Raw genomic sequence first — 22,149 nt, 5'->3', positions numbered from 1 at the left:
TTGCTATCAAGTTGAGTTCCTTATATATTTTAGATATTAACTCCTTATCAGATGAATGATTTGCAAACATTTTCTCCCATTCCATAGGTTGTCCCTTCACTCGCTGATTGTTTCCTTTGCTGCACAGAAAAACTTTTAGTTTGATGCAATCTTCTATGAGCCACTTAAGGGCAGGGACCATGTAAATATTCATCTCTGTCTTCCCAAGTTTCAAAGGATTGGCACAAAGTCATGCTAAGTAAATGGTTGATATGTGTAAAATAAGTAAATGAATGTGTGCTGTGACATTATCTCATGTGAGAAGGGGTATGTCAGAGGGAAAACACTTTGTATAAATGAGACAGTTTGAAACTCAGCTCTGCCTCTGTCGGTTGGCCCTAGACAAGTCTCTTAACCTCCTGCAATATCCTTACATGTAAAATCTAGTGATAATATCTAACAGGCTTGTTATGAGGAGTAAAGTGATGCTCTGAGCATAATGCGCTGTACATAGTGGTCACTCAATAAAAAATAGTTATTATCAATTATTATGAGGCAACTGAATGTCAGAAAGGCTCACTTAGGGTCACTCAGCTTTTAAATAGAGGTTAGAAGTCAGATCTCCACGTCCAGTGCTAGACGCTGGAATGAATTAATCAGGCAGAATTTCAGTCCCTGAGGAACTCGCAATCAAACACGGGAAAGAGAAAGTAACAAATAATTAATACATAGTATGGCAGATGAAATAGCAGAATTGTGTGTAAAGTATTGGGGCAACACAGAGATGGCAATTCATTCTGTCCGGAGAATTCGCAGTGATGGTGACACTTGAGCTGTAGTGGGCGATTTCTAGACACTGAGTCTCATAAGCTGCCGGAACCAAGGTGCTGCGGGAGTTGAGTGAGTCTCGGTCGGATATTGTTACCGGACCGGATCGAGGCCGTTCCGTCAGTGTTTTCGGACGCCCAGCGGTCGCGGCTTCTTGGGCCGATCTTCAGCTGGCACAATTACAGGCCGCGCAGCAGCAAAGGATGAATAGAGCTCTGGGGAAGGTAACGTAGGTTCCACGCACGCTGGGCGCGGGGGAGGTGGTGAAAAGAGCTGAGCTGCGAGGTGGCCGCGGGGCTCTCAAGCTGCTGTAGACATCCGGGTAAGAGACTTGGGAGAGAACAAGGCTCTTCCCAGAAGCACGTGCGGCGCCTTGTCAAAGGGTTGCGCTTAGTCGTCTGCTCCCGGGGCGTTAACCCGCGCGCCACGCCCCCCTTCGCGCTACCCTCGCCTCGCATTGGCTGGAGCCCCGCAATGGGAATCACAGCGGAATAGGTCCAAATAATATGTACGACCTTGAGCAGGTCATTTTATTTTTGCTTTAGGTCATCAGCTTCCAGATTTTTTTCTAAGAATACCGTTTTGACTCGCTGAACAGATTGGGATGTGAGGCTACTTGGTGACAAGGGAAGGGTAATAATAAAAAAATATTTTTACTTACAAAACCTTAATTACGTGACTGCAGTAAAACCGTGTGAACCACGTAAAGCATTCCTTGACTTTCCCTTGTTCTCTTAACAGATTTCAGCTGTGCTTTTTCAGTTGTACCATGCTGCTTAGAATAATGACTTTTTTTTTTTAGCAATTCATGTTAAAATTTTATTCAAGGCATTAATTTGGAGACTACTCCATGATACACAGCATGATCATTGCTGCTCATGGATCTACTGGTCCTAACTTTGGGGCAGCCCCTGAATGTCTCTAGGTTTGTTTCCTTAAGATCCCAAACCTCACTTCATCCTTAATGAAGTAACTCTCTGTTGTTCACTTTAGCCAAATTGTGAGAATTTAACTAGATCTAGTGAAAAGATAATAGAAAAAAATCAAAGTTTTAAAATTTAACTGTTAAAGATGGTCAGATTGGTGGCTCCATGCTCCTGCTCTAAGAGCCTTGATTCTGAGGAATGCTGAAAGGGAGGGATCATTGTTCAGGGAATGCTGTTTTTGGCCATTCTATACTCCTGAAGAGCCCATGGAAATCTGTCATAGGCTATCACCTAAAGATACAAGGGCATATAGGGCCTGTCTGGGTCTGATGCCACTGTTCCCTTCCAGACTCCTTTGTTACTGACTTCACTCTTCCGTTCTGCCCTATTGCTTTGGCCAGGTAGTCTCTTCTTTATTTACCAAATGCTGAATTCCTAATCTTTGATCTTGTGGAGCTTTCTCACTTGGAATGCCCTCACCTTTTTCACCACCTATCCAAATGCTCCATGGTTCAAGGCCCAGCTCAGGTCTCATCTTTTCCTTAAAAGCTTTCAGACCATTCCAGCCAAAGTGCTTGTTTATTTTTTGAACTCTTAGCTGGTATTATCTTTTGGCATCTAATCATATGCAGTCCTGTGACCATCCTTGTCTCAGCCTGTCTGGAAGTGTTAGTTAATGCTTTACATTTATAAGGAAAACACATGGGATTTGCATCAGACCTGTGTTCTATCTCTTGCTAGCTGTGTGACCTTAGGCAGGTTATTTGACCTCGCTGTGCTTCAGTTTCTTATCTGTAAATGCAGATAATGGTGCCCATCATATGGAATTGTTGTAAAGATTATAGAAGATAATGTAAGAGTATTTTCTAAGTGTGAAGGACTATACAAATAGGAATATTGATATTATTCTATAGTTAATAAACTGCTTTCATTTCCATAATTTTATTTGAGCTTCATGATATGAGATAATCCTGGCAGACACAACAGATAAGGAGGTGGAAACTACTGGTGCAGTGTCTGGTACATAATAGGTTCTCAAATGCTTTACCAAATGCCTGAATGAACGAATGCCTTGCTTATAGGTCAACAGTCTCTTTTGTGGTAGTGCTGAACTGGAGCCTAGATTTTCTACCCCTCCTAAAACCCCACTGCCTTTCCTCTTCTGAGTATTTTGCATCTCCCTAATTTGATAATAATCTTGGTTTCTCTCATCTGTGAAATGAGGAATGAAAACCTTCCTTGACCTTCCCAGTTGTCAGTCCTTCCCTTCTTTGTGACCTGTGCAGCCCATTATACTGATCTCATTTCAGTGTAATAAATAATTTGCACATCTACTTTCCTCATTAGCAAGATTGAGGGTAGGGACTTCCCTGGTGGCCCAGTAGTTAGAATCCGCCTGCCAATCCAGGGGACACGGGTTTGAGCCCTGCTTCAGGAAGATCCCACATGCCGTGGAGCAACTAAGCCTGTGCGCCACAACTACTGAGCCTGCGCTGTAGAGCCTGCGAGCCACAACTACTGAGCCCACATGCTACAACTACTGAAGCCTGTGCTCCTAGAGCCCATGCTCTGCAACAAGAGAAGCCACTGCAATGAGAAACCCACGCACCACAACAAAGAGTAGCCCCCACTCGCCGCAACTAGAGAAAGCCTGCATGCAGCAATGAAGACCCAATGCAACCAAAAATAAATAAATAAAAATAAAATAAAATAAAAAATTAAAGAAAAAAGAAAGATTGAGGGTAGGCAACTGTATTTTCTTCATGTCTGTATATATGCAGCCTACAGTGTACTTGACCTGATAAATATTGAATGAATAAGTGAATGAAAAAATGTTGACATTATGTGGTAAGTACACAGTAGAGCTGGGACTAGAACTTCAAACTCTTAGCTCAGTGCCTGGGACCCTAAGAAATCATCTCAAATTTTAGATGAGTGAGAAGCTCAGCTTTACTGGAATAAAACTGGGTGGGATCACATACCTCTTTAGGTTAACAGAAGTAGTAAAGCAGCATTGATCCAATTAAGACACTAATGCTGATAGTCATCAGACTTCAGAAAACATTGTTTGATCAAGATGGAAGGATGGTGCCTGTGGAAGTCAACATGCACAGGAAATTGGTAGTGACTCACCTGCTGAGTTACTTTGCAGAGAAAATGGATGGTGTTGGAGTGTCAAGCTCAGGTCTGGATGTCACTCACCCTCAGATTACCATTCTTTTCGGGGATTACCATACCCTTGAACCACAAGGATATGATTAGGGGAGTGGTGGTGATCACAAAAGATATGCTAGCCTTACCAGTCCAGAGGGAGCAACCTTGGGGACTGATCACATAGTAAGATGTTTTCAAATGAAACGCTGAAGGCTAACATGGAGCAGAGTTCATATGAACAAATAGCAGTGAGGATTGAAAAAAATGACAAATCAACAGACATGAATTAGGAGGATATAAGAAGATATGAAACAGGAGGACAGAAATTTCAGAGGGCCTAGCAGGGCAGGGAGTCCAAAAGCCCAGCAAAATGGTCAAGAAGTTGGCTATTTCCTGGTCGTTACTAGACTGTAAGTTCTGGAGGACAGGGACATTTCTCTATTTTGTTCATGGTTTTATCTTCAGCACTTGTCACATACTAAAGTACATATTGTTTAATAAATGAGGAACTGAACAATCACCACAGTTATTGTCACTGCTCCCAATTTGACCGTTAACAATGTGCCTTGCACTTGCTAAGTCCTTTTCATATAATATCTAATTTAATAGTATCAACAACTCTATGAGTTTTTTTTTTATTTAACTTTTTTTTTATACAGCAGGTTCTTATTATATGAGTTGCTTTATAACCTGTTTAGAGATAAGGAAGTGAGGTTTGGAGAGATTTACTAATTTGATCAGCAAATATTTATTGTGCACTTGCTATGTGCCAGAGAGTATGCTAGATGCTGGGATGTAGTAGTTCCTGTCTTCAAGGAGCTTATATTTCCAGCAAAATAGACTAATTAAACATATAACTACCTTTTGCTGTATACCTGAAACTAGCACAATATTGTAAATCAACTATACTTCAATAAAAAAAGTATAATTACTTAACTAATTGTGATAAATGCCTCAAAAAAAAAGATTCTGTGTGCTATATGGTGTGTATAACAGCAGAATTCAAGTAAGTCTGAGCAGTCAAGAAAGTTTTCTTGGTGATGTTACATGACTAAGACTTAAAGAATAATAGAATTTAGACTGGGAGAGCATGTGCGAAGGTCCTGAAATGAGAACACGTTTGGAGTTCCAGAGGGCCCAGAGGAAATTGGAAGGGAGAGAAGCAAGGGAGCTTGTATCAAGGGAGAGTGTGAGGAGAAGTATGGGGATGTTGGGGAGATGGTAGGGGATTGGGCTTACATTTCAGTGACCACAGTTGTTTTGAAACATTTTAGTCCTGGAGGAAGGTAGGGAATTGGGCTTAACAGAGCTCAGCTGTGGCCTAGAAATGCCACCCAGCAATATGGTGTGAAGCCAGATATTCCTTTCTTCCTCCCTTCCTCTCAATCTCTCTCTCTTTCTTTTTAAAATCGAGATATAATTCACGTACCATGATATTTACCCTTTTAAAGTGGCTAATTTAGTGGTTTTTAGTATATTCATAAAGTTGTTCAGCCATCATCACTAATTCCAGAACATTTTCATCATTCTAAAAAGAAACGTTGTACCCATAAGCATTTACTCCTCAATTCCCCCCTCTGCCCACCCCCTGGTAACGACTCATCTACTTTATGTCTCTATGGATTTGTCTGTTCTGGTCATTTCATATAAATGAAATGATATAGCATGTGAGGCCAAGTATTTCTTTTTTTTTTTTTTTTTTTTTTTTGCTGTACGCGGGCCTCTCACTGTTGTGGCCTCTCCCGTTGCGGAGCACAGGCTCCGGACGCGCAGGCTCAGCAGCCATGGCTCACGGGCCCAGCCGCTCCGCGGCATGTGGGATCTTCCCGGACCAGGGCACGAACCCATGTTCCCTGCATCGGCAGGCGGACTCTCAACCTCTGCGCCACCAGGGAAGCCCCAAGTATTTCTTAAGTGACTTGCGAAAGATCATACAGCTAGTAACGTGGAGGAGCTGATATTCAAACCCAGGTCTGTGTGAATCTATAACCTGTGTTCCTAACTGCTGTAAAGACTCAGTGTAAAGACAGGCTTTGATAGTCACCATATTAAACACATTCAGAAGAGAATGGCCAAAGAAAAAATTACAAGCAATCAATTTCGAAAGAACTTAGGAAAAGGTCAGCTTGAATACCACTTATTAGCTGTGTGCATCAGACATATTAATTAACATTTCTGAGCTTTGGTTTCCTTACAGTAAAATGGGGGTAGAAATATCTACTTCACAGAATGGTTGTGAGGGTTAATGCAAATGATATTTGGCATAAAGCAGGTTCTCAACAAATGGTAGGATTATTTAGGCTATTATTATTATCATTATTATATGAATTTCGCTGCTATTAAATTGGTATTGTTCTTTTGAGAGGTAGTATGGCAGAATGGAAAACATGGGTTTTAGAGTCAGATTTGGTTTGAATTCTTGGCACCTCTTACCAAACCTATAACTTTAGGCAATTTACCTAAGCCTCTGTTTTTTCCTCTATAAATAGAGGCAATTATTTCAATGCTTCTATTAGAGGATTGGTGTAAAGATTGAGCAAAGTGCTTAGCACAAAGGATGTACTCAATAAGTGATAGTAACAATGCTATTTTAAATAATATTTGTTGATATACAAATATATTCTGTTAATATTCATAAGACAGTTGCTTGCCTCATGGGCCCCTTACCCACTTCTGTCACCATCCACCCCAGGGCTTTGTTGTCTGAAGTTACTCACACACCATAGATTTTGCCCCGTGACTTCAGTTCTTAAGTAGCTGTGTAGTCCTTTTCTGGTTCCTGACTCCCGAGCTCATGGGACAAGTATTTTTGCAACCCACTGCAACAGCTCTGTCCTCATTCATTCATTCAGTAGAGTCACTGGCCTTCTCTTCCATTTGGTCCGGAGCTGGAGCTGCTCTTCATTTGCTGACTGCGGGGAGAGAGTATTTGTGGATACAGTCCCAAAATAGATTACTTTTGTCCTGATAAATGATGCCGAGCATTGCAGGGGAGAGGAAGCACATTTCCCAGAGCTGAAAGGGAGAGTTCACACCACAGTTTGAATGTCTTCCAGACAGTTGTCAACCCTTAAAAAGGTTTGGCTTTTAGATAATTAAATCCATAGCTATTGTGGAGACTCAGAAATCTGAACAATTGAAGTGAGGAAAAATCAGTCTCATCTAGATCTTTCTTCCCATCCAATACCTCTTCTGTATGAAGTGACCCATTTAAGAATACATTCTGTTCACTCTGATTTCTATTCTGTTTGTCGTGGTTGATAGATCTTGCACCTGGAGGGACGTTAGAGTCATCTGTTCTAAGTCCAGAGAGGGGAAAATTACTAGCCAATCACTAGTATGGTGACCAGTGGGGACAGAGCCAGCCAGAGCTCCTGTGTCCTGGGGCTCCCAGTTGCCTGCTCTGTCTTTTATGCTGGCCAAGAAAAGGTTAAGCATATTGTACACATGTTTACAAAGTCTTTTAGTATCTGATTTAATTGTCATTTTTAGGATTGTCTGCATACTTTGTCCTTCCTTCTGTTATTCATATCCTTCCCAATCTTCATGATCTCACATTCTCTGGGAGACTTTTCCTAAATTTGATCATTTTCCCCCCTAAATTCCTAAACACTAACACATTCATTTATGGGAGAGAGGGTGTAGAATAGTGGAAAAATTATAGGCTTTGGAGTCAGAGAAACCTAAGATCCTATGCTAGTTCTGATAGTAGTTGTTTGACTTTGGGTAAATTACTTAATCTCAGTTTCCTCAACTGTAAAATGGGATAATAATATTTATCCTGTAATGGAATTATGATTTAGACACATGGTAGGTGCTCAGCAAAATAGATGTGGGTCGTAATAAATGGTAGCAATGATTGTCATTCATTCACTTCTTCCTAATCATTTATTTATTTACTAAAACAACAGGAAGATGATATGACTCTTGCCCTTGAGGATCTCTTGGTTTAGCATAGTGGCCTATGGGTGATGTTAAGAGTTTCAGTGAATCTCTTGAAGTAGTATGCAAACTTTTTTCCCCCTTACTTACTTAATTTATTTGATTCTACATACTACATTTTAATTTTTTTTTTTTTTGGGCCACGCCATGCGGCATGCGGTATCTTAGTTCCCTGACCAGGGATCGAACCCGTGCCCCTTGCATTGGGAGCGTGGAGTCTTAACCACTGGACCACCAGGGAAGTCCCCACCTGCTACATTTTAAAAAATTGAAGTAGAGTTGATTTACAGTGTTTCAGGTGTACAGCAAAGTGATTCAGTTATATATATATGTATATATACACATATATATAGATTCTTTTTCATATTCTTTTCCATTATAGGTTATTATAAGACTATAGTTCCCTGTGCTAAGTATGCAAACTTTTGTATATTCGTGTCTATATTTATTTGTCTGGGGAGAAGGTTCATGATTTGGGGCAGATTATCAGCAATATCTGATCTGTAACACCCCAAAAGCTAAGAACTTCTCCTGGCCATCAACACCTGGATTCCCTGCCAGAGGTGCTTGTTGTTTGTGCCACCTATTTTGACTTAATCATATAATACTGTGGTATTGCTTAGCTGTTTAATACAAATGTGTATTCATATCTTCAGCCATTCAAATTCCTATAAGGGGTTGTGCTTACATTTTTTAAACAGCTTTATTGAGATATAAGTCATATACCATACAATTTGTCCATTTAAAGTATACAATTCAATGGCTTTTAATATCTATAGAGTTGTGCAACTATCACTACAATCAATTTTAGAACATTTTCATCACCCCAGAAAAAAAACCCATATCCCTGAGTTGGCATCCCCAGCTCCCCAGACCCCCCCCAGCCCTAGGCAACCACTAGTCTTTCTTTCTCTATAGATTTTCCTATTCTGGCTATTTCATATAAATGGAGTCATACAATATTGGCCCTTTGTGACTGGCTTCTTTTATTTAGCATAATGTTTCCAATTTCATTCATGTTGTTATATTTTGTTTTTACAGTCCCTTTCATATTCATCACAGTAGTTGACACATAATAGGCTTTTTAAAAAATTTATTTTTATTTCTTAAAATTTTATTTATTTTTGGCATCATTGGGTTTTCGTTGCTGCGCGTGGGCTTTCTCTAGTTGCGGCGAGCGGGGGCTACTCTTCGTTGTAGTGCGCGTGCTTCTCGTTGTGGTGACTTCTCTTGTTGTGGAGCACAGGCTCTAAGCACATGGGCTCAGTAGTTGCAGCGCGTGGACTCTAGAGCACGCGGGCTTCAGTAGTTGTGGTGTGCAGGCTTAGTGGTTGTAGCTTGTAGACTGTAGAGTGCAGGCTCGGTAGTTGTGGTGCACGGGCTTAGTTGCTCCGCGGCATGTGGAATCTTCCTGGACCTGGGATCGAACCCGTGTCCTGTGCATTGGCAGGCGGATTCTTAACCACTGCGCCACCAGGGAAGTCCAGGCTTTTTTTTCTTAATTTAAAAAAATATTTATTTATTTACTTACTTATTTTGGCTGCGCCGGGTCTTCGTTGCAGCATGCGGGCTCTTAGTTGTGGCATGCAGGCTTCTTAGTTGTGGCATGCAGCCTTCCTAGTTGTGTTATGTGGACTCTTAGTTGCGCCATGTGAACTCTTAGATGCGGCATGCATGCAGGATCTAGTTCCCAAGCCAGGGATCGAACCCAGGCCCCCTGCACTGGGAGCGCAGAGTCCTACCCACTGGACCACCAGGGAAGTCCCCATAATAGGCTTTAAAAAAATAAAATTTAGAACAGTTTTAGAATTACAGAAAAGTTGCAAAGATAGTACAAAGAATTCCCATATACTTCATATCCAGTTTTCCCTGTTATTATCTTACATTAGTATGGTACATTTTTCATAATTAATGAACTGATATTGACATATTATTATTAAGTCCATACTTTATTCATATTTCTTTCATTTTTTAAAATCCAGTGTCCTTTTTCAGGTCTAGGTAGGATCCCATCCAGTATATTATATTACATTTAGTCATCATGTCTGCTTAGGCTCCTCTTGTCTATGACAGTTTCTCAGACTTTCCTTTGTTTCTGAAGGCTTTTACACATAATAGGCTTTTAAGACATAAATGTTGAAGGAACTGAAATTGTTCCTCATAGTGGACAGGATTTTCTCTTTGTGTTATGGGACCTTACGGGCATTTATTATTTATTATCTAGTTACTTTATAAAAAGAACTCCTCTATGTTAAGCACTCTCTTAGTAAACCTACAGCAGTGACCTTTTGAGTGGGTGCCGGCAGGGCAGAGTGAGATTAAAATAACTGGGTTGTTGGGGGTAAGATTGTGAAGAGTGGGGGAAGCTGCCACTGCAACTGCCTTCTCTCATTATTATTGTTTTGTTCATGTTGCTATATTATTATTATCATTATTATTATTAAGAGAGTGTGGTGTAATAGAGGCATAGTCTTTGGAGTAAAACAGTCCTCTTAGCCACTTATTAGCTATAATTTCTTGGAATATAAATTCTATGGGCCTCAGTTGCCTCACCTGTAAAATTGCCTTGCAGTGTTTTGAGAATTAGGGAAGAGTTCAGAAAGTCCCTTGCATGGCGACTGTGCTTGACACATACATAATAGTTGTTGATTGATATTAGAAAATATAAATTAGGGACTTCCCTGTTGTCCAGTGGTAAAGAATCCACCTTCCAATGTAGGGGACGCGGGGTCGATCCCTTGTCAGGGAACTAAGATCCCACGTGCTGTGGGGCAACTAAGCCCATGCGCCACAACTACTGAGCTCATGTGCCACAAACTACAGAGCCCATGCACCCTGGAGCCTGTGTGCCACAACTAGAGAGAGAAAACCTGCATGCCACAACTAGAGAGAAGTCCGCATGCTGCAACGAAAGATCCCACATGCTGTAACTAAGACTTGACGCAGCCAAGAAAATGAATAAATAAATAAGTATTAAAAAAAAGAAAATATAAATCAAATTAGAAAGGGGAAATAGGGTGAAAAAAAAGCAATCCAAGTAGTACGGGGGGGTTGGGCTTCTGTTTTTCGAGCATTTTCTCTAGTGGGTAGAATAGGAAAGAAGATGGCCTTGGTTTGCCTGCATGTTTGGTATTAACTGTAGGGCAGTTTCTTTGCTAGACAAGAGACTTTGGTTCCATTTTGTTTTGTGTACTGTGGGTTTCTAGCCTCTTTGTGAAGAGGTACTTGGAGATCTGTAAATGCTTACAATTGTTCTAACATGGCTATTTTGCTGTAGGCGCTGTGTCTGAGGAATGACACCATTTTTAAGCAAGCCTTTTCCCTCTTGAGGTAAGGATATTAATAACAGTAAAAATATAGTTAATATTTGCATTCCACTAGGTGGTTCACACAGCATTCTTCTTTCATCATCTCCACTTACATGTTTACTAAGCATCTCAAGCATTAACTCCCCTGCAAACTTACTCCTTCCCCATTCTCAGTAAATGACAACTCCATTCATCTAGTTGCTCAGGACAAAATCCTTGGAATCATCCTTGACACTGTTGTTTCTCTCACTCTACATCTAATTCTTAAATAAATCCTGTCAGCCTTGCTTTTGAAATGTGTTCGAATAATGCAAGGCTATTGCAAGAACGACTTCACTGGTCCTCTTCCCTCAGTTTCGTGTCTTCCTATTCATTGCTCACCTATTGCCAGGGTTAACTTTCTAAAACTTAAACTTGATCAAATCACTTTTGTGATTAAACTGCCCACACAAAGTACAGACAAAACTCCTTAGCACAGTGTTTGAGGTTTTCATAACCTGACCCCTGATTACCTCTTTTACCCTGCCCCCTTCCCTGCTGCTTAAGTGCCACTCACATCCACCTGCTTGCTGTTCCCCAGATATACTACTTTCATACCTCTGCCTAGAATGCTTTTCCTGTGGGGCTAAATAATCCAGAATAGTTCTTAATTTTTAAAACCTCATTTCAAATAGTTTCACCCCTCATGAGCATGCTTTCCTTTGTATTCCACCAACTCTTGTACATGATTTTGTTCTGGATCAGCACTGTATTGTGGCTCGCATCTGTTTACATATCTCTCTCCCAACTAGACCATAGATAGAGACATTTTACTTACTTTTGCATCCTCAGGACCTAACAGATTGACCCATAGTAAGTACTTAATAATGTTTATGGAAAGAAGAGAAGGAGGAAATAAGGAAATATGTAGCATTGATATATCCTTAATGAGGAGCATACAAGTTTTGGTAGCTTTGCAAATAGATGTGGGTATCTAATTGTATTCAACATACTTTCTTCCTCTTTTTAGGTTCAGAACCTCAGGAGAGAATCCCATCTGTTCTGCAGGTAAACAGTTATTTCCTGATGTAGTCTTCCTGCTTTAAGTGACCCTCTAACACTCTAATAATTTTGTCTAAAAAGATGCCTAACATATCTTTGAGAAGAGTGCCTGGGACCAAATCCTACCCCTCACGTGGAACAGGACAAAGGGCAGGAACATAAAGTAGTGGTTTAAGAGCAAGAGTTCTGTAGTAAGTTTGGATTCCAACTCTACCACATACTATTCTGTGACTTTTAAGTACCTCTCCATAGCTTGGTTTCCTCACTTTAAAAAATGAGAATTATAGTACAAACTACAGTGAATTATTTGAAGATTCAGTGAGATAAAACATATAAAGTGCTCAAAAAAAGTTAGTATTGGGACTTCCCTAATGGTCCAGCGGCTAAGACTCCACACTCCCAATGCAGCGGGCCCACGTTCGATCCCTGGTCAGGGAACTAGATCCCACATGCCACAACTAAAAAGTGATCCCACATGCCACAACTAAGACCCAACACAGCCAAATAAATATTAAAAAAAAAAGTTATTATTATTATTGCTACTATTTCAGACCTGTCTTTCATGTCCATTATTTACCAGGCTAAGGCTTTTCTTCCAGTATTTTATCCAAAATGAATGTTCATTCAATCTGGTCAACTCAATGAATTGCAATCTGTTTCAACCCTATTATATGCCAATTTTGCTTTGTCTATTATGTGACACATTTCAAAGCAGCCATTGGATAGTAATGACATCTGTTTTTTGACTGAAGAGTATCAGAAACAGGGAATTCCCTGGTGGTCCAGTGGTTAGGACTCCGCACTTCCACTGTAGGGGGCACGGGTTTGATCCCTGGTCAGGGAACTAAGATCCTGCAAGCCGCGTGGTGTGGCCAAAAAAAAAAAAAAAAAAAAAAGTATCAGAAGTAAAGGAATGGGAGCAAGGAAGGGAACTAACATTTACTGAGTGCCTAGTATGTGCCATGCAGTGCATAAGAAGTTTTACATCCATTAATTATTTCAGAAGATGGTGGCAATGTGTAGAGAATCACCACTTCTACCAGGCCTAAAGCCCAGCTTCTCAAAATATGTGCTTCTTTTTATTTATTCATTCTCTCAACAAACATTTATAGGACCAGGCTGTGTTTTAGGTGCTGGGGGTACAAAATTAAGATGATATAATCCTTGCCATTTGGAACCTTACAGTTTATAAGAAATAATTTTTTCAAAAGAATAATATAATGAACACTTCTGTACCCATTACTTAGATTCAACTTTGTAAACATTTTGTCATGTTAGCTTTATTATTATTATTATTTTTTAATAACAAGTTGCCAACAGCACTTTATTTTTTCTTTTCAACATCCTGTTCTGCAGCTTCCTTGGACCTTTTTGCCCAGATGCCAAAGTGCCGGGCATTGGCGCGGGCCATGCAGAGACTGGCGAAGGCCTTGAAGTTCTTCTCCTCCTCTGTGATAACTCTGGCCTTCTCCTTCTTGTAGATGTTCCGTATGGGCATGACTGGTCCGGTCAGCTGGGTGGCCAATTTGAGCTTTGCAGCAGAGCTGTCTCCTTTCTTGGGGGCTGAGGTCTTCCTGCGGATCTTGTGCGCCGGCTGGTTGAACCACGTGGCCACGCGCCGCTGCCAGTTCTTGTGGAAGTGGGGCTTCAGGATCATATCATTACGGCTGGGCGCCATGGCTGCGGCCGACTGGCCTGGGGAGCAGGGAGGACGGAGAGCGAGTTAGGGCCCGGGCGCAGTGGCCCGAGGGCGCACGCACCCACGTTAACTTTCTTTCTTTTTATTTTTTTTTTGCGGTACGCGGGCTTCTCGCTGTCGTGGCCTCTCCCATTGCGGAGAAAAGGCTCCGGACGCGCAGGCTCAGCGGCCATGGCTTACGGGCCCAGCCGCTCCGCGGCATGTGGGATCCTCCCGTACCGGGGCACGAACCCGCGTCCCCTGCATCGGTAGGCGGACTCCCAACCACTGTACCACCAGGGAAGCCCCCACGTTAGCTTTCTTGATCAGATGTTATGATACTTCACCCCTGAATACTTAAGCATGCATTTCTAGAAACAAGGATATTCTCTACATTCTATTAAAGAACCACAATAGCATTATCTCCCTGAAGAAAATTAATAATAATGCCCCAATGTCATCTAATACTCTATCCATTTCCCCAGTTGTCCCCCAAAAGTCTTTTATGGGGTTGTTTATAACCAAGAGCCAATGATGGTTCATGCTTTGCATTTTGCTATGATGTCACCTTTAATGCAGAACAGATCTTTCACTATTTTATTTCTACAACAGTTGCTTTTTGATTAGGCTAGACCATTTGACTTATAAAATTTCCTCCCTTTTTAATTTGATTATTTCTGTGCGGTATTTTATAATATGTTCTTCTGTTCCTTTCCTACAAACTAGAAGTTACATCTAAAAGCTTTTCTAGATTCAAGTTACACAATTTTAGCAAGAAAACTTAATAACTGATGCTCTGAACTTCATATTGCATCCTATCAGGAGAGGAAAAAAAAAACTAAGAAAATCTGATCATAAAAGTGAAAAGCAGCCACTTTAGAGAATATGGAAAATAAACACACACACACACACACACACAATACACACACGAAGAAGCTGAAGAAAATAAAAATCACTTGTAATCCTACCATCCAGAGATTATTGCTTAACATTCTGGAGTATATCCTACCAGGTCTTTTTCTAGGCATTTCTTTCTCTCTTTCTGTGTGTGTGTGTGTGTGTATTTTTTTGTCTTGCAGTAATGGGAACAAATTATATATAATGCTTCATAATCTTTTTTTTCTACTTAACCTATGGTGAACATGTTTCTACTATAATAAATAAATATCTACATAATTATTTTGAATATACTGCCTTAAATGGAACAACTTGTAAGAATCTGAGTCTGGTTTTGAACATGTTGAGTTGGAGTGCTTGTGAGGAAGATATACTAAGTAGTCCATTGGAGACACTGATCTTGAGCTCAAAATATAGGTCTGGGATGAAACTGTGAATTTGGAAGTCATCATATTGTTGATTTTAATTGAAGTCTTGGGAATGAATGAGACTACCTGAGGAGAACAAGTAGAGAAGAGGCCCAAGGATCAGGCCCTGAGGAACTCCAACATTAAAAAATTGGGTAGAGGGTGCAAGATATGGCTAATGAGCTTGAAAAGGGAGGCCAACGTGGTAGGAGAAGACCAGGTTAGTATAGTTTCATGGCAGCCAAAAGGAGAGTGTTTCAGGAAGGAAAGAGTAGTTAATCACGTTACAGTTTCAGCTGTGTGCTGCTGAGAGGGGATCGCAAAAGACATGAACTAACGATGTTCCTTGGTTTCGACAGCATAGAGGTGACCTTAGGGAGAGTAGTATCTGTGTAGGTGTGGTGAGGTCTGTTGTGGAAATCAACTGCATTGACAGGTGAATGGGAGTTCAGGAGTTAGAGAAAGCTATTACAGACAGTACGTTTAAGAAGTTTGTCTTTGAATGGGAGGAGAGAGAATTGGCAGGAGCTGGAGAGGGATGTGGGTATAAGGAAAGACTTTTTTTGATGGTTATTTTTCTCTTAATTATACTTTTAATTTTGAAAGATATAAAAAGTTATAAAAAAGTGAAAAGGGTGATATGTCAAATAAACCCATATTTGGCAATTATTAACATTTTGTTAGACTTTCATTTTTTTTCTTGTATATTAAAAATAAGGATTATGTTCAAGACCCATTTATTCCCTACTCTTGGTATCATCCCTTATCCCATAAGCAGAGAAAAAGTTCATTTTGAACTGATATGTATTCCGAGGAAGGTTTTAAAAATATATTAAAATTATCAACTGTTAAAAATTATAAAAGCATGCAAATGGTAAAAATAAATATAAATTGACAAAAGGATGTATGATGAAAGATTGAATTTTTTTCTATTACCCACCTAGTCTCACTCCTCAGTGGTATGCATTGATAGCAGTTTCTTGTATATTTTTCAGGAAAGTTTTATGCGTATATTAACATATATGTTATAATGCTGGACATTTAGCTTGTTTTCAGTTTTTGTTATTTCAAAAAATGCTGCAACAACTGTTTCTATACATCTTTATAAACTTGTTCTGTACATTTGTAAGTTAAATTCCTGGAATTGAAATTGCTGAGTCAATGGGTTGTCAGTTGAAAATTTTGGTAAGTATTGTCAGATTGCCCTTCAGAGAAGTTGTATTAATTTACATTTCTATTTTCTGGCCCAAACTGGGTTTTACAAAACATCTTACTTTTTTGCTGGTGAAAATTATGTCTCATTTTAATTTGCATTTCTTGAGAAAGTTTGTCATCTTTTCATATTTTTTTGGCCATTTGTATTTCTTGTGAACTGCCTGCACATATTTTTTGCCCATTTTTCTTTTGAATTGTTTGCTTTTTCATTTTTGATTTGTAAGAACTTTTTATATAGTTCCTTTTTTAAATGAAAGTTCTTTTTAAAAATTTATTTAATTAATTTATTTATTTTTGGCTGCGTTGGGTCTTTGTTGCTGTGCGTGGGCTTTCTCTAGTTGAGGCATGTGGGGGCTACTCTTTGTTGCGGTGCATGGGCTTCTCATTGCCGTGGCTTCTCTTTGTTGCGGAGCACGGGCACTAGGCACGCGGGCTTCAGTAGTTGTGGCATGTGGGCTCAGTAGTTGTGGCTTGCGGGCTGTAGAGCGCAGGTTCAGTAGTTGTGGCGCACGGGCTTAGGTGCTCTGCAGCATGTGGGATCTTCCCCAACCAGGGCTCGAACCCATGTCCCCTGGATTAGCAGGCGAATTCTTAACCACTGCACCACCAGGGAACTCCCATAGCCAGTTGTTTTAACATTTATTGAAACATCCATCTTTTCCCCATAGATTTGAGAATGTCACCTTATCATATACTAAGTTTCCATATGGATCTAGAACTACTGTATTGTAATTTAGTATTGTTTTATAGATCTGTCTGTATATTTGATACCAGTACCAAGCTGTTTTAATACTACTGGTTACTGTAGTTTTGAGGTATATTTTAGTATCTGATTCCGAGGTAGTTTTTTGTTTTATTTTGCTTTTGAAACTGGATTAAATGGGGCATGTTAAATGCTGTTGAAAAAAGTCCAATTGAATAAAAGATCCTTTTGAAAAGAGAGGTAGGGACAGTAACAATTTACTCAAACAGCTTCCTATTTGGAGAAATTTAAGTTGTCTCCAAAATCTTGCAATGTAAACAACACTACGATAAACATCCTTGTACATTAGTATTTCTGCCCTTCTGTGATTATTTACATAGGATATATTTCTCAAAGTCTAATCGTTGGGTCAAAGGAAATGCACATTTTAATTTTTTTTTTTTGGCTGCACTGGGTCTTTGTTGCTGCACGTAGGCTTTCTCTAGTTGTGGCGAGCGGGGGCTACTCTTTGTTGTGGTGCGTGAGCTTCTGATTGTGGTGGCTTCTCTTGTTGCCGAGCACTGGCTCTAGGTATGCAAGCTTCAGTAGTTGCAGCACACAGGCTCAGTAGTTGTGGCACGTGGGCTCAGTAGTTGCAGCGTGCGGGCTTAGTTGCTCCACAGCATGTGGGATCTTCCCGGACCAGGGATCAAGCCCATGTCCCCTGCATTGGCAGGCGGATTCTTAACCACTGTGCCACCAGGGAAGTCCCAAAATGCACATTTTTAAAGCTATTGATGTGTATTGCCAAATTGCTCTTTGGAAAGATTGTACCATTTTATAGTTTTTTTGGTATTTAAGAATCCCTTTTTATACACTCATCAACATTGTTATTTTTTAAATATTTGTTAATATTAATAAGTTAAAAAATGCCATCCCTTGTATTTGTAATTTGCATGTCTTTGATTACTAGTTGGTTGAACATATTTTCATACATTTACTGGCCATTTATCCTTTCCTTTGCCCATTTCAATTGTGGAATCTCAGTGCCTAGAAGGCTCCAAGGCCCAGGGTGACTCACCAATATCAGCATGCCAAAGTTATTCTCTTTGAAAGGACACAGCTTTGTTGGCGTTTTTCATGTGTCTTTGAGATTTCTTTAAAGTTAGAAATTTCAAAATTGAATTATAATGGTGTTCGGAAAAGAAGAGTAGGAAGCAGTGTCCTGTTCCTACCTTTACACATCATACTCTCTGTGGGCCCTGGGTACCATCCCAGCTGCTCTCTCTAAGGAATGGGCCTCATTGTAGTAACCATCTTTTTCTTACTGCTTTAAACGTACATGGAGAGGTAGAAGTAAATATATAAAGAGGTCTAAAGAGGTTAAATGAAGGGAACTCAGACTCTTCTTATTATAGCATGAGCAAAAAGGTGGAGTCATCAAAACATGGTACATTGGGGACTTCCCTGGTGGCTCAGTGGTAAGAATCCGCCTGCCAATGCAGGGGACGCGGTTCGAGCCCTGGTCTGGGAAGATCCCACATGCCACAGAGCACCTACGCCCGTGCGCCACAACTACTGAGCCTGCGCTCTAGAGCCCGCGAGCCACAACTACTGAGCCTGCATGCTACAACTGTTGAAGCCCGCGTGCCTAGAGCTCATGCTCCGCAACAAGAGAAGCCACCGCAATGAAGCCCGCGCATCACAAAACGAAGAGTAGCCCCCGCTCGCCGCAATTAGAGAAAGCCCACACGCAGCAACGCAAACCCAACACAGCCAAAATAAATAAATTAAATAAATTTATTAAAAAAAAAAACATGGTACATTCAAGTCCAAATAGTTCAATGTAATTAGAAATTCTAAACTGAAAGAAGTTTGAAAAGAGATTTTGAAAAAAGTGGGTAGCCACCAGAGCCAAATCATTGCAGATTGTCTTGGTAAAATATCTCTATAATTTCAAAACAAAACAAGCAAACAAAAACACCCCAACACTTACTGAGCACATACCATTTGCCACGTGCTGGGGTGTATCTGCCCTTCAGGGATGTGTATTGGATGGAGAAAATATCCTGTAATTAGACTCTTGGCTGGGGTTACCCCAGCTTTTTCCTCTTTCCCTCTTGCATAGCCCTGCCAAAATGCTTGTTCTAATTTTGAAGGAGAAATAATTAAAATGAAGTTGTTTATCCCCATCCTGGATTGATGGGTTTAGTTCCCAGTTTAGTAAACAAGGACATTGAAGGACAGTTGGCTCTGGCATATATAAAGGGAAGGGACATGTTGTGGGAGAAGTCAATACATGATTACATTCTATAATTGTACTAACTGAAAGATTTTCAAAGCCTCCTTTTGAAATCATGGGGTTTTGTATCTTCTTCAACGAAAAGAGTTGCCTTTTCTCTCAGGAGGCTGCAATGTTAATATGACAGCAGGAAACCAGCTTAATGACACAAGCAGGGGAAAAAATTCAGTTGAACTTAATGGAAATCAGAGGCTTTCAAACTTGTAAATTTTATAATTAAAACAACTAATTAAGCAGTTTAACCACTGGTAATTTGACCAAAAACCTTTCATTTAAGAGAGAAAAGGGTTAATTTAACAGTAGTTTGAACCAGCTTCTTAATTAACCAACTGCTCTAATTATAGAAATTGCCCCAAACTAAATTTGAAAATGCCTCCTTGCCAAGGAATTCCAGTAGATTAGAGGCTGAGGCAAGCATTTGTGGCATTTTCACCTAAGATGTGTCATCATCTCAAAGATCACTTTTGGTTCTGCTACTTGAAACCACTGGTGGGTGATTGAATTTCTGGTACTTAAAGATGGTGACGAGTGCCTGGGTTGTTGTTGTTTTTTAATTTACACAAAATATTTTACTATATAATGGAGGCATGGGAGAGCTGCAACTGTAAACTCTTGATGATGTTTGTATGTTTAGGGCAGCACAGAGACGACATTTAAGCTGGCCATGGAGGCTGTGAAGGATATCACCAGTCAGAGAGGTGCAGTCCCAGCATGGGGGACAGCCCAGCACCACACAGAGGCATGAGAACTGCGTGGTTTATACAGAATGGCAAGTGTAGCTCTGTGGCTGAGAAGCAAGGTTTTAAAAGCCTGGAGGATGGAGGGTGAGGACGTGAAGTGGTTGGAACTAGATTATAAAATTGAGACTCTTAAATGCTTGCCTAAGGAGTATGAACTTCAGGCAGTGGAAAATCATCAAACATTTTGAAATATAGCAAGGACCTTCCTTGTCTCATTTATTGGTGTTACTGTAGTGCCTGATACAGTGCCTGGCACAGAGTAAGTCCTTTTTAAAAATTGTGTGTGTGCAGTGAATAAATTGTTGAATTAATGAAAGAATAACATGATTAGGTTTGTGTTTTAGAAGGATAATTTGTCAGCTTTAAAGGATGGAATAGAGAGGGGGGGTGTGGATACAGGAAGACTAACAACAACAAGTCAGCCAAGGATACTACTTGAATCTTTGCTTGAACTTCCATCCACACTCCCCCTCCAACCACCTTCCACCCACAACAACCAAAGTGATCTTTTAGAAACACATTAGACATATAATTTCTCCGCTGTTCAGCATGAAATCCAAACCCTTAACATGGCTCAGAGTGGTGGGTTCCAATCCACTGCCCTAATCTCTGGTGCACTCAGCCCCTCTCACTTTGCTTCAGCCACATGGACAGTCTTTTTGTTCCTTGAATGTGCCAATCTGCATCCCCCTCTGGGGCCCTTGCACATGCTATTCCCTCTGCCTGGAATAGTCATTCTCTATCTTTTTACCTAATAAACTCCTATCTACCTTTCAGGTCTCAATTTATTTTATTTATTTATTTGAGTAGATAATGCATGTACATGGAACAAGTTTTAAAATATACATGAGTATAAAGTCAACAGTAAGTCTCTCTCTCCTGCCATCTAGCCACTTCTCCCTGGGGATAACCACTATTACTATTTTCCTCTGAAATCTGGTTTCAGTTCACATGTCATTTTTTTTTAGAGGCCTTTCCTGATATTCCAATCTAAAATAGATCCACTGATTGTATTGCCATAGCGCTTTTTATCATTCATCACAATTTGTAATTTCATATTTATTTATTTATTTATTTTGCGGTACACAGGCCTCTCACTGTTGTGGCCTCTCCCGTTGCAGAGCAGAGGCTCCGGATGCGCAGGCTTAGCGGCCATGGCTCACGGGCCTAGCTGCTCTGCGGCACGTGGGATCTTCCTGGACTGGGGCACGAACCTGTGTCCCCTGCATCGGCAGGCGGACTCTCAACCACTGCGCCACCAGGGAAGCCCTCATATTTATTTTGTGACTATTCCCTCCTCCATTAATGATTCCCTCCTCCTACTAGACTATAAGCTCCATAAGCTGAGTTTTGTTGGCCTTGTCCCATTATATCTTCACCTCATTGCACAGTGTCTGGCACATCATCAGTACTGAATAATTAAGCCCTTCCTAAATTTTTTGCCTGTTTCTGTAAGCTCATCTCTTGCCACCCTGCTGCTTATACTCTGCCTTGAAATTCTCTCTCTGGGTCTTCCCCTCCCCATACTGTGTTCTCTCTAACTCCTAGTCATCTGTCAGGTTTTACTTAAAAGCCACCTGCTCTAAGAATCCTTTCCTGACACCACAAGTCCAGCCTTAGTGCCTCTCTCATGTATATAGCCCTTATTGTAGGTAGCCCTTATCACCTGCATTGATATTACTGTCTCGCCACTAGATCATAGATTCTGTATTGCAGGGACTTTGTCTTTGCCCATTGTTACAGCTCCAGCATCTAGGGCAGTGGTTGGTACCAACCCGGGCCTGCCATGGATATTGGGTTGTTTGTACATTGCACAACTCTAGTGTGTGCCATTCACATGGTTGTGAGGGTATAATTGTTTCTGGCTACCCCAGTGGGTAGTAATAAATATTTGTTGAATGAGTAAACATGCTTTGGAGAGTTCAGTGCTTTTTAGGAGGTCATGTTTTAAAGTCATAATAAAATCTTTTGGGATGGATTAATTTTCAAGGCTCTGATCTGAGGATGGTTGTGTACCCAATCAAGGGGATTTGGATATCAGCTGTTTGGG

General features: G+C 40.5%; 2 protein-coding genes across 2 annotated transcripts in view; one reads left to right on the top strand and one right to left on the bottom strand.

Moving 5' to 3' along the window:
- Nucleotides 1-22,149, top strand: part of MRPL48 (mitochondrial ribosomal protein L48) — a gene marked incomplete at its 5' end in the record, with an annotated part of 62,316 nt that overhangs the window by 11,697 nt on the left and 28,470 nt on the right. Inside the window, 3 exons of the mRNA XM_082844983.1 lie at nucleotides 864-1,031; nucleotides 11,107-11,159; nucleotides 12,147-12,184. Of these exons, the coding sequence (XP_082701109.1) occupies nucleotides 864-1,031; nucleotides 11,107-11,159; nucleotides 12,147-12,184 (259 nt within the window). The remainder of the gene's footprint in view (nucleotides 1-863; nucleotides 1,032-11,106; nucleotides 11,160-12,146; nucleotides 12,185-22,149) is intronic.
- On the bottom strand, nucleotides 13,217-14,190 carry LOC309964690 (large ribosomal subunit protein eL13-like). Its single transcript, XM_082843816.1, has one exon. It carries the CDS (start codon nucleotides 13,854-13,856, stop codon nucleotides 13,503-13,505), a length of 354 nt encoding a protein of 117 aa, XP_082699942.1. The 5' UTR covers nucleotides 13,857-14,190; the 3' UTR covers nucleotides 13,217-13,502.

The sequence above is a fragment of the Leucopleurus acutus genome, assembly GCF_964270905.1.
Source record: "Leucopleurus acutus genome assembly, chromosome: 8".
In the NCBI taxonomy this organism is placed as follows: domain Eukaryota; kingdom Metazoa; phylum Chordata; class Mammalia; order Artiodactyla; family Delphinidae; genus Leucopleurus; species Leucopleurus acutus.
The sequence above is the reverse complement of the archived record's forward strand: the minus strand, read 5'-3'. Positions and strand labels throughout refer to the sequence as shown.

Excerpts from the sequence above, each read along its gene's own strand:
- LOC309964690 (XM_082843816.1), bottom strand. The coding sequence starts at position 13,856 with ATGGCGCCCAGCCGTAATGATATGATCCTGAAGCCCCACTTCCACAAG.